Below are 14,092 nucleotides of genomic sequence, written 5' to 3'. Positions count from 1 at the left end.
CTTGAAAACACCGAAGAACCATTGCAGGCAAAAATTTCCAGTTGGCCCATTCTAGTTTTCCGAGATGTACAATTTTAGTCTTTGTAGAAAAGCAGGAAAGCTTTTGTGAACAAGCAAACAGTTGAACAGCGTAGCACAATAGGAGAGTTGGAACAAATAATGGGGTGCATCTGTCCACCAACTGTCTTGCACTCAACCAGTTATCACGTGCTACCACAGTGTAGGTTTCAAGTAAGGTGATCACTGGAAGTTTCTTCGGCTCGTGCTTTGTAATTCAACTTCAATCCACTTGTGTCGCTTCTTTACCGACAACCATAGACACCGTCGTACCAACTCGGTCGATCTAAAACTGTCGGACACAACCTTGTTATTCTATTCCATACATAACGTTCGCATCGTGGTATTTGACTGTCTTCAATTCTGCGGTCACTAGTCAGTCTGATGAGAATCTTACTTACTCTATTCGGATATCCATAACTAAAGACACGGTAACTTTACACAAATTTGTCCTCAACATACTAGTGGTTCTCGCCACAGACCACAAAATTTTTAAAAGTACATTATGACTTAGAATATGCCGAAGGACTCTCTCTAGTGTGAACAGTTTAGTTCATTTTACCCGAACTGAGCAGCTGTCATCACTGTGCGAATGCCTCCCTTCAATCATGATAAATCGGACCTTGCATCTCTCTGCTAAGGAATCGCTAACTTAACTTTCATTCCATTGGACAACTCAGAAGGGTTTCAGCCGAAAACATCTCAGTCCTTTAAATTGCTGTGAGAGCGATAAAAATATTCCGATGCTAGTGAACAGCACATATGATAAGAATCTGGCAAACCACTCGCGATCCTTTGGGCAGCGGAATCCAAATCTTAACGACCTAGGTGAAGCTATATTCCAAATGAACTCCCCTCGGTATTGGATTTAGTGACATTACGAAATACAATTTCCCTGGCGTATGTCAGAAGACGTGTTTGGACTACTGAAGCAAGCTCGACATGTTGTCTATAAATCGTATGAAGCTCTGCGGAAATCTTTCGGCTCGAGAGGAACCTGTCATTGATCCTTCTAATCACCGGTCAATTTACAGAGCAGCATAACCACAGACAAATAATTAATCCAAAATTGAATGGATCCAAACCCGACCAAGGTTTGTAAAGTCATTGTTTTGAATATCGTTGCACATTTAACGAACTGCCGTACAATTTATCTGACGTTCGTATTCCGAGAAGGGCTTGCAGGTTTCGAACAATATTGTTCATCAAAATCCAATCGGGCAACGTGCAACATGATGAGCCAGTCGAGCGATGTTCCAGAATCCAACAGTTGTCTGATAGCTATCCAAATACGTCCAGCCGCAGTGCTGCCCGATTAAATGCTAATTCTAGACTAAGCTTCGAATTCATGTCAGAATAAATCACCGTATAATGGGGCAAGTGGAACTCTCTCCCAGCGTTTAATGCATAGTTAGGTTGCTTAATCAAGCTGTCGCTTCAACTTCTGACAGTTGTATTAAATGCTCAGCACCTCTTAAATGACGGGCCTGAAAGCCTTGGAAAATAGCATGTGTGAAGCGTTTTGTCTGAACCGGCATATAGACACAGTCAAGCCCAGCCAACCAGAGGCCTGTTCTGATCTGCTGGACTTACGAAAGTGATGCGTTTAGCACACCATTCGGAATGCGAGTCAGTCATTTCCAACGCCATTCCTGTTTCTGCCCTATACTCAGGCACTATTGTCAAGGTAACTGAAATGGTCATGTATTTGGTCATTCCTTACATTTTTACATTAGTGAGAATTTAGTAGCATTGTTGGCTGGTTTGCTTAAAAAAAACTTCCCGCATCGCAAGTCCTCTCGCTACGTCCAAATGATACTGTGATCCTTGGTATCACTTCAGCACTCAATGCATGACCTAATAGGAATAGGTCTCTTTTGTTTTCCCAGGTTTATTTCTCTGAGAAGCTGTTCAGTTTTGGTTGGTTGATGAATTTCCTAAGTGGTGCGATCAGAGCTCGTCACAAAACTGCAGGTTGGAAGAAACTGACATCTCAGAGTGAAGGCTTAACATGAAATTGAGGGAGTGTGCATTTTTAAATGGAGTTAACTGAGGGAACGATGTATTTAACGAACAAAATACGATATACCCTCCGGGCAAAGATCACCTATGTACCTACGGGTCTCCATTGAAAGGAGACGTTGTTGTTACTGCCACACACAATGCTGATCGTACAGTAATGCTAGCAGCTTGCGTGTCATCAATAAGTCTATGGAAAATCAGAGATTTGGCGTTGGTATTGTTTGACTGCTTTTAATAAACTAGAATATAACAAATATTTCCTAAGAACCAGCCTTACGGTCCACAAGCACATGATAAAAAATGTGGCCTTTGGAATTGAATCAAAGATTCGCATGCGAATTTCTAAACTAAATCATTAAATTTTTCCATCCCACCCTAGAAATCCGTCCAATGCAATTAAAGATGTGATAATTCTTCCAAAATGCATCCAGTTTTGATGAAAATGCTACTGATGAGCCTGTCATTGAATTGAAAAACGATATTCTGGGTTAATGTCCTGTTCTTTGGTGCCCACCGGGCTGTACGATTTCATCTCACTTGGGAAACCACTCTCAGGGAAAGAAAACCTGTAAAATCGTTCACTTTTTTGTTCTATGATGCGTCTTCCAGTATAAACATCCCTCCAGAAAGTAACCAGTTAACTCAGATAACTGCTGTAGGGTTGCTATGAAAGGCACCTGTACAACTGTTTTCTTGTGAAAAGATTAGTCGATAAAGGACATCGTTACCGATATTCTTAAGTGGTCCTACTAGCCCAAAAACTTTAACATTGTTATCTCCAAAGAGTGTGTGGACACCGTCACCTAAGTTAAGATCAAATGATGTCTAACCCTTTCCAACCTTTCAAACGGATCTGACGGTCTGAAGAACTCACAAGGCACCAATCAAATGTAGTTCCACCTCTACTGCTTTTTAATCTGACATGCAGGTGAAATTCATATTAAGTGATTTCTAATATGTTCAGGTACCCAGCTTGCATAAAAACACTTAGAAGCACAGAGTACAAATTAAACTTCCTGGTCTTTTTGAAAGATTTTTAGAGTGCTATTCTTTGAGAGGTGAAGAATTTGGCTCTGAATGTGCGTCGATTTCAAGGCTAATAATGCGAAAATGTTTCTGAAAACTAATTGTAACATGCTCACTATAAGATTGAGAACAATATTGAGTGCCTCAATTATCCCGAATCGCATCTCGTCAGGTAAACCGGAACATGGTAATTGATAAACCGTCCCACGACTTTATTTTAATAAGAGCTATCATTTCGTATCTTCATCAGCTAATTACTCACGACTTCCTGCGGACTTCCATCTGCAAAATATTGAAAATGACAGCATCCAGACCCAGACACTCTTTTGGCACTCAGGTTTTGTAACTTTTTCCATCCCTCTGACACTCCCACACTGGACTTGGGTAGACAAAGAGAGCATGACTATAAGGCATCCACTGAGAGACCTACCAGTTTGACAACCCTCATTCAGATGCGAACTAGACTACGGAGTACGTGTCAGCTGAGAACTCGAACAAAAACGACCCAGCATATTGAGAAAAGATGTGATTTGAGAAAACTTACGTTCTGTCCAACAGTTGGAAAACTGATAGTCTTGTGGTGCTGTGGTAGAATGATGTTATAATCTGTGGAAGGTCGACAGTGCACTGATGCGATACCTTCAAGCTATGGAAGAGAATGTTGGTAGCTCAGGCAGCCCAGATGGCCGTTGGTTTGTTCGCTGAGCTGCACAATTTAACTGTAAACATTTCATCACCAATCGAGTTGACATCATCAGTGCGTTGTTAGCGAGCGCAGCGGAGCGTAGCGATGGCAGTGCAATGTTCGCGAGGACTTGCCCCCTCTAGCCGCGTCGCGGCATACAAAATTGCGGAATGACACGAGGCAGTACTATGATCGTTACTCCGTTCATTTGAGAACAGCGACACGAGAAACGTTTGATGAAGGTGATGGACAGAAAATAAAGGAAGATGAAACGGTGTGAAAAGGAAAACATTTCCTTATTGTCTAAAAACAAAGGAAACAAATGGCAGTAAATTTAGTGCAGAGAGTGCGAAAATGTGCGCTGAATGTTGTGAAGTTAAGCGAAACGCTCGGAAAGCTAGAAACTAACGGAACCTGAACTTCACGAGAAACAGAACGAGACAACTAAGTGAGTTATTCGAAGTTGTTATCGTGGTTTACTGGTTGGTGGTTACACCGAAAAAAATACTCAAAATATGAAGTAGGCATTAATTTTCCATTGCACTGCAAAGCGCACTAAAGTAACTAATATTGCCTATAAGTACGACCACTGTGATTTTTCTCCCTGCTATTCTAGTTTGCGGAAGTATTTAAATGCGACACAAAATTTCGGATAACAGAAAGTCATGTGTGTAATTGAATACTCTTTTGAAACTTGGGATGGTGCTCGCGTGGGGCTCAACTCAGTCTATTAACTATGTCATTTTTCAACTAAATGAGCTGGGTACCGTTTTTCTCATTGTTCACCTGGACCGATGTTACGGATACCGATGCACGTTTCCTGCTAAGATTCTACTTTCCAAGTTTGATGAGAACGCCGGCAGACTGGCTTGCTAATAATACATTACTTGGCATTACATTACGTCTAGAACGTTTGCATATGTTATAGTGAATTATAGTGCACTCCCTCACACATTCACGTAGTGCACACGGCACTACTACTTACACCATTACTTACATGTGAGGCTGAGCAATCATCTGACCAGGGCTGAGAATTCATGTCAGGCACTGCTTGAACCAAGCAGACTCAACTAACATTGATTGATGAAGTTTTCGAATTGAGGATTTATGTCCTGACTAAATTATCTGCAATATGTAAAGTGATTATAAGTTAACCTAAATCAAACTCCATTCATATTTCTGGAACCTGACTGCGGCCACTCACACGAATAATCCAGAAAATTATACCAACCATATGTATATTTCAAGGGGATTAATTTGATGTCGGGTCCTTGTACCTTAAAAATCTTTCTCTGGAAGAAGCTCAGCAGTGACCACTAACACCCAGTACATATCAAAATAATATTTTGGTTAGATAATGTAATTTCACACAGGGGAACTGGAGCGTTTCATAAAGACTGGTGCAAAGAAACGCAAAGATTGATTCTTAATAAGATTACCTTATTTTATTCCATCAACCTGTCTTTTTAAGGACCATTCACTCTTTTCGCATTCAAACAAATTATTCTTCTGAGTGAGATTTTTCACACACTCTTTTAGGGAGTTTGGATACCATAGTGCAGAAATTATTGATTTGGACATTTAATTGCACCTGCCTCAAAAGCTGCTTTTGGTTATAAAGTATAGTTCGCATTTTTACCAAAAAATCATCAAAATTGTCTTCGACAAAATTGGGCAAGGTTTGAGCTGATGCTGACACATTTTTCCATGATCTGTGCAAGGATTCGTCACAAGCATAAACTTGATATCCGAATCCATGCTCTTTGCTTTTGCCTCCTTCACTTTCTACACGTCACCAAACTTGCTAATGTACAATCTTCTGCTGTCAATAAAATTTTGATAAATTTCTCCCAACTTTGACTACTATTGACGCCGCAAGTTGAATTCCAGTTTCAAGATCCTTAACTTTCGTAACTGTCACAAATTTTACACTCAATACGCTACTTAATTATAAAGTATAGTTCGCATTTTTACCAAAAAATCATCAAAATTGTCTTCGACAAAATTGGGCAAGGTTTGAGCTGATGCTGACACATTTTTCCATGATCTGTGCAAGGATTCGTCACAAGCATAAACTTGATATCCGAATCCATGCTCTTTGCTTTTGCCTCCTTCACTTTCTACACGTCACCAAACTTGCTAATGTACAATCTTCTGCTGTCAATAAAATTTTGATAAATTTCTCCCAACTTTGACTACTATTGACGCCGCAAGTTGAATTCCAGTTTCAAGATCCTTAACTTTCGTAACTGTCACAAATTTTACACTCAATACGCAAAAGAAAAGGTTGCTGAAAACTATCCGACAGCCCACGATTGGTTTCGCAATTCTTGGAGCTCATAGGGTAGGAGCAGTCTCCGAGTCTCCGTCAAGTTTATATTCTGCTTGAAATCAAGTTGCACGAAATCAGTCTAATACACTCATTTGCATACCAATTCAGTTTTGACGAGAGATTCACCTTGACTCCAGCTGAACGTCTATTTTATGATGTTTTCAACCAGTTGTTCATAGTCTCACTTTCACAACACATGAACTAGTGCTTCCATCAGCATGATCAGTGGGTAGGATTCAAAACGTGTTTTGTGCTTTAGGTGTCCAGAGGTTGCTTTGACCACCTGAACTGCCACCTGCAAATGCGTAGTGATGAATGCGAATGTCGGTTCTATGGGAAAAATATGGAATACATGACCTGGATGAGCGACAATTGTGTAATGTAGCGTTAGTCCTTCATGGGACGTGACGAACCATAAAATATTGTTTTGATGAGTCCATCCGAAAAACTACCTTACATGACTCAATGTTTGAATTTACCTAGTTGTGTTTAATGCCGCACACTGTATAACTGTTCAAGGGATGCAACAAAGTCTGCCAAAACTAGTCACTTTTAACATATCCTGGCCGTCACATTATACGTATTGTTTTCAAGGGTTGGGAATGTCGGTTGTGTGTATTGTTATTGGCTGAATTATGTTCTTCCATTTCCTCGACCTTCCTGAAGCCTTTGATTATGTTTAACCCTTTGAAGTTGATTGTTACAGCAAACGTTTTATCTCTGAATCATGTAGGTGACAACCGTCATGCGGGACGTGTGCAATCTGTCGACACTCAGGAGTTGTCCAACCTAGAATTCTCGAGAAGCCTGCGCGACTGATTGATACGAAATGGTTACAGCGATTAAAAAATCCGGCAGTGTAACAATCAATTATGTGAGGCTTTGTTACTGCCAAATTTTGTCTTTTTGACGTTTTCTTTTACACTGCTGTTCAGCTGGTTTGCAAACATCAGCTCTCTCCGGAGGTCTAAGCAACTAATTACTTTTCACCAGTTGTAGCGGTTTTGTTGGTGGATGATATGGTGAACATTCAAATGAATCGAATGGGATGAAAGTTCCTTTGAGAGAATTTTTAACTTACACACCAGGTTAACAAAACAAAATTTCCGAGTAAGTATTGTAGGTTGTTTGCATTGGCGATGGGTTTTCCGGAGAGTCCCATTGTGAAAAAGAGGGTTTGAAGATGCACTTATCTACTCTTAGTGCTGATCCTAGATAAGACTCGAAACGGCAACCTCTCAACTACCGGGTGAGTCTTCCGCTAATTAAGACGCCGCCGATGACACTCCACGTCAAACATGTGAAAGTGAGCTCCACCGTGATTCCTGAAGCCTCTGACATATTCCTCTACATATTCAAGTGTAATAGTTTAGATGTCATTGGTAACTGAGCTGTTGCGTGCCTGCTCTTTGATGACAATCCATAGTCCGATTGTGTGAAGGCAAATGTGATAATATGATCAGGCACTGGATGGTCAAGTAGATTCGAAGGAATATGATTGGTAGAGAAGTGGCTTCTTCCTAACCGTTGCCTGCTTCAGACATAATGAATCGAAGATGAACGTCCGCACTGTAGGGTCGTCTACCTTCAGCTTGTCGGGGTTATTAGTCAGTCGTTTCAATTCTCAACACAACCTGTTTCCCTAAAACACAATCGAATACCGATCCTCCCAGAGGCCTTTCGATTTGCACCTTGTTGGTCATAGTGAGAGAATTGGCGGTATTTCAGTAGCCGCAGGATTACAAACTCATTATTTTATTGGAAGGCGGACCAGATTGTTGCAAACATCAGTTAACAGCAGAAACAACATCATCGGCACGTGGCAGTCGGGCAAGGAGGTGTGGTTTGGCCGCTAACTTTACTACGTGATTCGCTTACACTTCTCTCTACGTGGTTCGGGATAACCCTGTTCATGCGTTGAAACAAATGCCAAGTAATTATCGATTGGAAAGTAGAATAAACTTGCCTTTGTTCTCCTGGTTGCGTTTCACAGCTGGGAGAGTTATGAGGATGAGACTGAGTTAGTGACTTCACTCATGTAGTTTCCTTCAGAAAAGTTCGATGATCTAGGCTTGGTTTATCAACATGACCTTGATAGCTTCTTGTAGAGGCTTGAAGTGTAGTCGATCAACTGCTCGAGGATATCTTATGAGGCATATTTCCTTTTCGCTGTTGTACAACTTGATAGCCTACAAACGTGGTAGAATTTGCATATGCAGCACTTATGTAGTGACCACATCTTATCTCAGTAAGATTATTCTGAGTTAGTTATACGAAAGTAGTTGAGCACAAGTCTCGAGTTTTGCGCTTACCATCACAAGTAAATCCGTGACGTTTCTCATAACAATCTTATCCTATGATGGTTGATATGGTGTGTACGTTTCGCTTAGTTCCAAACAATGGGTCTGTGAACATTTTGTCGTCAGACTACTTAAAATCCAAGCAATTCAATGCCTATGGGGGTTCATATAAATGCCTGGTGATTTGCATTCAGTCTCATAGGCGTGATGCAAAAAGGAAACATTAAAGAAGAATGTACGTTAAGGCAAAAACGAGCTTATTCTGGAGCAAACGTTGATATCAACTCTGGTATTTTGCTCCGCTATGGGAAAATAAACCCAATATGAGCAATGTATGACCGTAAAGTAAAAAGAGACACGATGAACATACAGTGGATAGACACCCGTATTTTATTGGTACACGACATTTCAATTGACGGAACGCCCCTGCAAATGGGCCTTAACTACCTGATGAACATATCTGGGGTGAGGATGCTACCTTGCTTCACCCAGATTTCTTTCCTCTCAGACAAAGCCGTGAGTACAGTCTCCGTAAAAATGAATGGGAAAATATCCGATAATAATCTTACTCGCTTAATATGATTGCTTCAAAACCGTGGATGCTATAAATAACAAACGAAAGACGTCTGTCTGTTACACTGTAAGCTACTGAACTTTTGCTTAGCCCAGAAAACATGCAAGGCTCTTACGTATGTAGAGACAGTCGTACAATGACGCACATTGGCCCTACGCTATGGGTGACACACAACACCTTGTCCGATATAGCCAAAATTGAGACAAGTATGAGATAGGTATGAAGACAAAAGGACACAAAATTCCTTCGGAATTCAAGGAAATTTTTATTCGAAAAATGAATATTTTGTCTCAGTTTGCACCAGCTCAAAAATTGCAAGGAGCAATTCTAGTCCGGTAAGCATATGTAACACGTGACTTGTAGAAGTGAGACCGATGAATCGAAACCAAATGACGGTGTGTTCAGATGATAAGAATGTACAGTTGACATTAGAAATGGTCTGGATTTTCATGCCCTTAAGAATAATTCACAGTACACGTTGATCAATGTGAATTGAAGCCTTTTATACCAGTTCAGAATGAACGTCCACATCAGAAGTCACAGACCATTCAAAAGAAACGTCTTGAGTTTTTAATCTGGAGGATTCAACCTTCCAGATATCACTAGTCGACGTGTTAGTGAAAATCGTCATTTGTAGTGAATTTCACAAATACTGGAGCTTTTTGTAGGTACCTTCCCGACAAAAGATTCTGTAGCAATGGAGATGCTTAGAAGTGATCCAGGCAGTATTGCTCAATGTACACTCACAAATTTTCATTCATAGTCTTTACGTTAAGTACAATGTCGGTCTTCTGATCGTCGAACGAAAGTGGTGAGACACGTTTCCATGTGCAACCGTACAAGTGGGTAGGACCAAAAGTAGCATTTGAACCCATCAAAGCAGTCAATCAGATCACTCATTCTGTCAGTTCCAAAAATCCTGGCCAAAAGAGAAACAGCCGTTTAAATAGTAAAGATCAGATCTTCCATGCGGAACTGGGCAGTGGACACGGTATGAACTTGGCGAAATACACTCATGTACCAGGTGATGTCCGACCGACTGACCGACTGCTCGACTAAATCTCAGCTGAATCTATCATCTACGATGTCCATCGGTTCAATGTGCTGCGCAAAGTCCATCTCACGTTTTAGTTGGTATGTTGTGCCTAATAGCAAAGTATGGTTTAACATTGCTCGTATTATGCAATAAAAACCTGAACAGCCGGATATATCTTTCGCTCTTTCTGGACTTCATCAAGCAGGCATTATTGGCAGTGTCGGAAAAGTAACATGATACGAGGACTACACAAGGACTACGTCTACCTGATGAGCTTCAACGCGAGGCATAAATTATCATTTTAACAAAATGTTTCCAGCATATTTATCAAGGACTAAGTTTATAGCGCTGCAATGCACTCCATAGATGACACGACCCAGGGGCCCGAACTTTACTCGCGGACGGCAAACATCTTTGTTTGACTGCCGAGGGCTTAAAAGGATTAGTCGCCCCTGATGTCAACACCGAGTAATCACTTCTGGGGTTCATCGAAGGCTTTGTAGTAGGAAGAACCCCTTCCGAAGAGGCCTCATAGGCTGCTTTGCCCCGGTCAAAAGCTCAAAATTTCAGAGGATCCTTTGCTCGCGGTCATTTCCGAGATGCCAGAGACAGAGTCAAAACGGTCTATGACAAAACAGATCCAGAGAAGCATGGAAGCCATTGCGATCAAACTAGGCCCTGCTAGGAAAATTAATTCGCCCGCAGACGAAAGGTATCAACGGTTTGAGATTCTGACAGAGATATACGTGTAAGCTCTGCAGCTTCTGCATTCTAACCCGTGAATTTAGCACACGTTTACATTCATTATTGCACCGAAGTACATTCTGTAACAGCACATCACAATTTCATGGTACACGTTTTAGTGATTCCACTTGAAGCTTCCAATCCGTAGTCTAGCTTTGACAGTTCTTTTGTATCGTCAAAAAAACTGGGTTCTGTTTGACTTTTGTAATGTATATATGTGATGGTGATGAATACAATCCGTGCTTTGTTGCAATAATCTGGTCTTCTGAATGTCAAAAGTAGCAGACTATTTACCAGAATGCCAACGGACATCGTTCATGCTGCGTTCCCTGCCCAATTTCTATAGTCTTAGGCTTCATCAAGCAGTTTTTCGCAGGAAACACTGATTAAGTCCAAACTACCATACTGTGAATGACACATGAGATGTTCGTGATCTCACTTACTCAAACTGAGAATTTGTGTAGGCGAGTGTGCTAAAACAAGGCAGGCCCAACTGGATTGTATTCTTCCACCACAGATAAACTGAAAGTTCGGATGTATAGCTCCCGTAGGTCATTGACGCATTTCAGCTCACGCAATCGCTCACTCATTGGAAATTCACTTCCATCTGAATATTTAGTCTTGGGTTTTGTCCACATTGTTCCATTGTGTTATGATACTTGATCGAACCGGCCTTAAAGGAAAGCAGTCACATTAGGCTGAAAACATAATAGTAACTCATTCCCTCAGGTCACGGGTGAAATTTATCACAGATGTGCAACTTGCTCTTTCACTTCCCCACATGGATCGTGATGTGTCCGAAGCGGTCATTTTTACTCACCGTCGAATGCTGCAGAAAGTTCGCATTATTCCAGAGTTCAAGAAAAGATTGAAACCGAATTTGAATGTTCACCATTGCTCGTGTAGTCAGCGGAAACCAGAGCAGTTTACTACGGGTATCGCCTACGTTATGGCTAGTCGGGTAAGCTCAACCTCAGGATTAGAATAAGTCTACTTTGTACGCAAGCATTCGTTTGCAAATCAAATTGACGTCAATGAGAGAGTTCAACGTTTCATCATTCAGTCTCTGGTTCACAGTAGTCTTCAACTGAATGTGCTGTTCGGAAACCGTTTCGGATTTGACCATATTCACTATATCATAGTGTTTCAACGCTACTTAGAAGGCTCACAAAAAATCGGAGACAGTACTCAGATTTCCAGAATTTTCATTTACCTCCACGAAAAAAAGCTTCCAGTTTATGATCAGTAAAAATCTACAGCTTTGCTAGTCAAAGCTGCTGAGACTAATATATTTAGGAGAAGTTCCTACTCAGCACGAGGTAAGAACCGAGAGCGTAAGTGCATATACGCGTTTTGCTTCTCTGAACACCTGTGAAAAATGCGTGAAGCTGGCAGAAAAAAATTACAAATTCAGTGGATTTATGTTGATGAGTTCCTCCTGTGCTGTGGGGTTGACTGAATAGGTCTGAGAAATATGGAAAAAAATCTGTAACCTTTTCCACCATGAGTTGTTCCGGATATCTGATCATCTATTCAGATTGATGTGCACGGTCGAAATGTTTCCCCTTAACGGGGCCTTCAGCCGACTAGGACTCTCCCATAGATAAATAACGTACCAGGAATTGTTCCTGGTTCTCTAACATTGATATACAGTAATCAGTTTGAAGACGACACGTCTGCTACTCAGATCGGAATTGCATCATCGTGCTATCTCAAATCTCTGATTCTAATTATTCCGAGAGCTGATGGATTAGCTTGAGTTGTCTCCATGTACATCGGAGATGTCACTGCCAGTGATGTAAGTTTGATTTATCATGCGTGAGATAAATATGACCAGCTGGTGTTGCTCTTTAATGTAAGTATCCACACAGTGTCCATAAATGAGTGTTCCTCAATGAAAAACCTGTGTGATTTCGAAGGAATAATTGCATCTGCCTTAAAATAGGTGGGAAACATTACAACTAGGTGGAATACTTAGAGAGAAAACCTCTATTCGAAAGTGGATCGTCTACTGTACTGGTGCCTTTTAGCACATATCAACAGGTGTTCTCAACCCTCATTTGCGGAACTCACTAGGGCAAACTCCTCCTCGAAAAAGCATTCTTGTTGAGGTATTACGAATACACTAAAAAACAAAAGCGAAATTTTTTTCTGCTTAGTTAATTCCCCGGTACAAAAAGTTAGTCATGCGAAGTCCGCAGAGCCATTCCAGTAACGTCTATGGATTTGACTGATAAGGCTGATTGAAATATGCACACTATGGAAGCACAAGGGGACAGTGATTCTCCGGAGGCAGGTGTTCACGACAATTTCTGTGGATGGAAAACAGGAATAAAGTTCATAAGCCAAAGCCCAGTAAGCAAGGTTGTGCATCACCAATACTTACATATAAATCAATCAAAATGACGGGTACCGTATACTACACTGGCCTCCTTTTTGAAGAACACCGTCCCCGGTGTACCATGGCCTACGTGAACCGATCGGTGCTAGTGGTGTGGTGCGTCAAGCTGGTGAGCGTGTGCAGAGGTTGCTGTATCTGGGGCTGCGTCTACCGTGTGTGAGTGAGCAACGTGCTAGCTCTGAGGCCTGTATGCACATATGTAGAGCCAGGATCTCTGTGTTAGTTCTACCAGTGGGCGGTAACCATCCTGGCAGGGTCGCCAATTATGTAATATGCACGCTATGGAAGCACCAGGGAATAATGATTCTCCGAAAGCAGGTGTTCACGACAATTTCTGTGGATGTAAAACAGGAACAAATCTCATGAGCCAAAGCCCACCAAGCAAGGTTGTACATCACCCATACTTACATATAAACCAATCAAACTGACTGACCCCATATATTATACTGATAAGGAGGAAAATTGGTTCTACTTAGAGCGGGAACCACCCATCTCCGTAAATTATCACCATCTGAAGTGCAGACTCTCGTGGAGGCCATGTGGGTTCTACGCGCCGCCCCATCCAATAGAAGGGAGATATGTCACCTGGGGTTAACTGACTTCATCACCCCAAAAACAACTCATCAAAACTTTCAGTAGTAAAAGGTGAATGATTATATCTCGTTTACATTCGCTGTGTCTGTTTAGTTGATCTTTACTTTATTTATATCAAAAATGCTGAGTGTTTGTGAATTTGGATTTTTTTCACACGTAAATTGGGCGTGGCAACACAATTTTGACTTATTTGACCAAAACAGTGAAGCATTGATCTCCATAAATCATCCGGTTTTATGTCGTTGGTTGAAAAATAAACATTGGTATGAAGCAGAGAATAGTTATGTGAAGCTTGAAATGCAAAGCTTAAGATATGTATGT

General features: G+C 41.2%; 1 protein-coding gene across 1 annotated transcript in view; it reads left to right on the top strand.

Moving 5' to 3' along the window:
• T265_04016 (hypothetical protein) overlaps positions 1 to 14,092 on the top strand; it is a gene marked incomplete at both ends in the record, with an annotated part of 96,488 nt that overhangs the window by 54,079 nt on the left and 28,317 nt on the right. Inside the window, one exon of the mRNA XM_009168634.1 lies at positions 11,506 to 11,737. Coding sequence (XP_009166898.1) covers positions 11,506 to 11,737 — 232 coding nt within the window. The remainder of the gene's footprint in view (positions 1 to 11,505; positions 11,738 to 14,092) is intronic.

Source organism: Opisthorchis viverrini, assembly GCF_000715545.1.
Source record: "Opisthorchis viverrini unplaced genomic scaffold opera_v5_62, whole genome shotgun sequence".
NCBI classification, from domain to species: Eukaryota; Metazoa; Platyhelminthes; class Trematoda; order Opisthorchiida; family Opisthorchiidae; genus Opisthorchis; species Opisthorchis viverrini.
The sequence above is the reverse complement of the archived record's forward strand: the minus strand, read 5'-3'. Positions and strand labels throughout refer to the sequence as shown.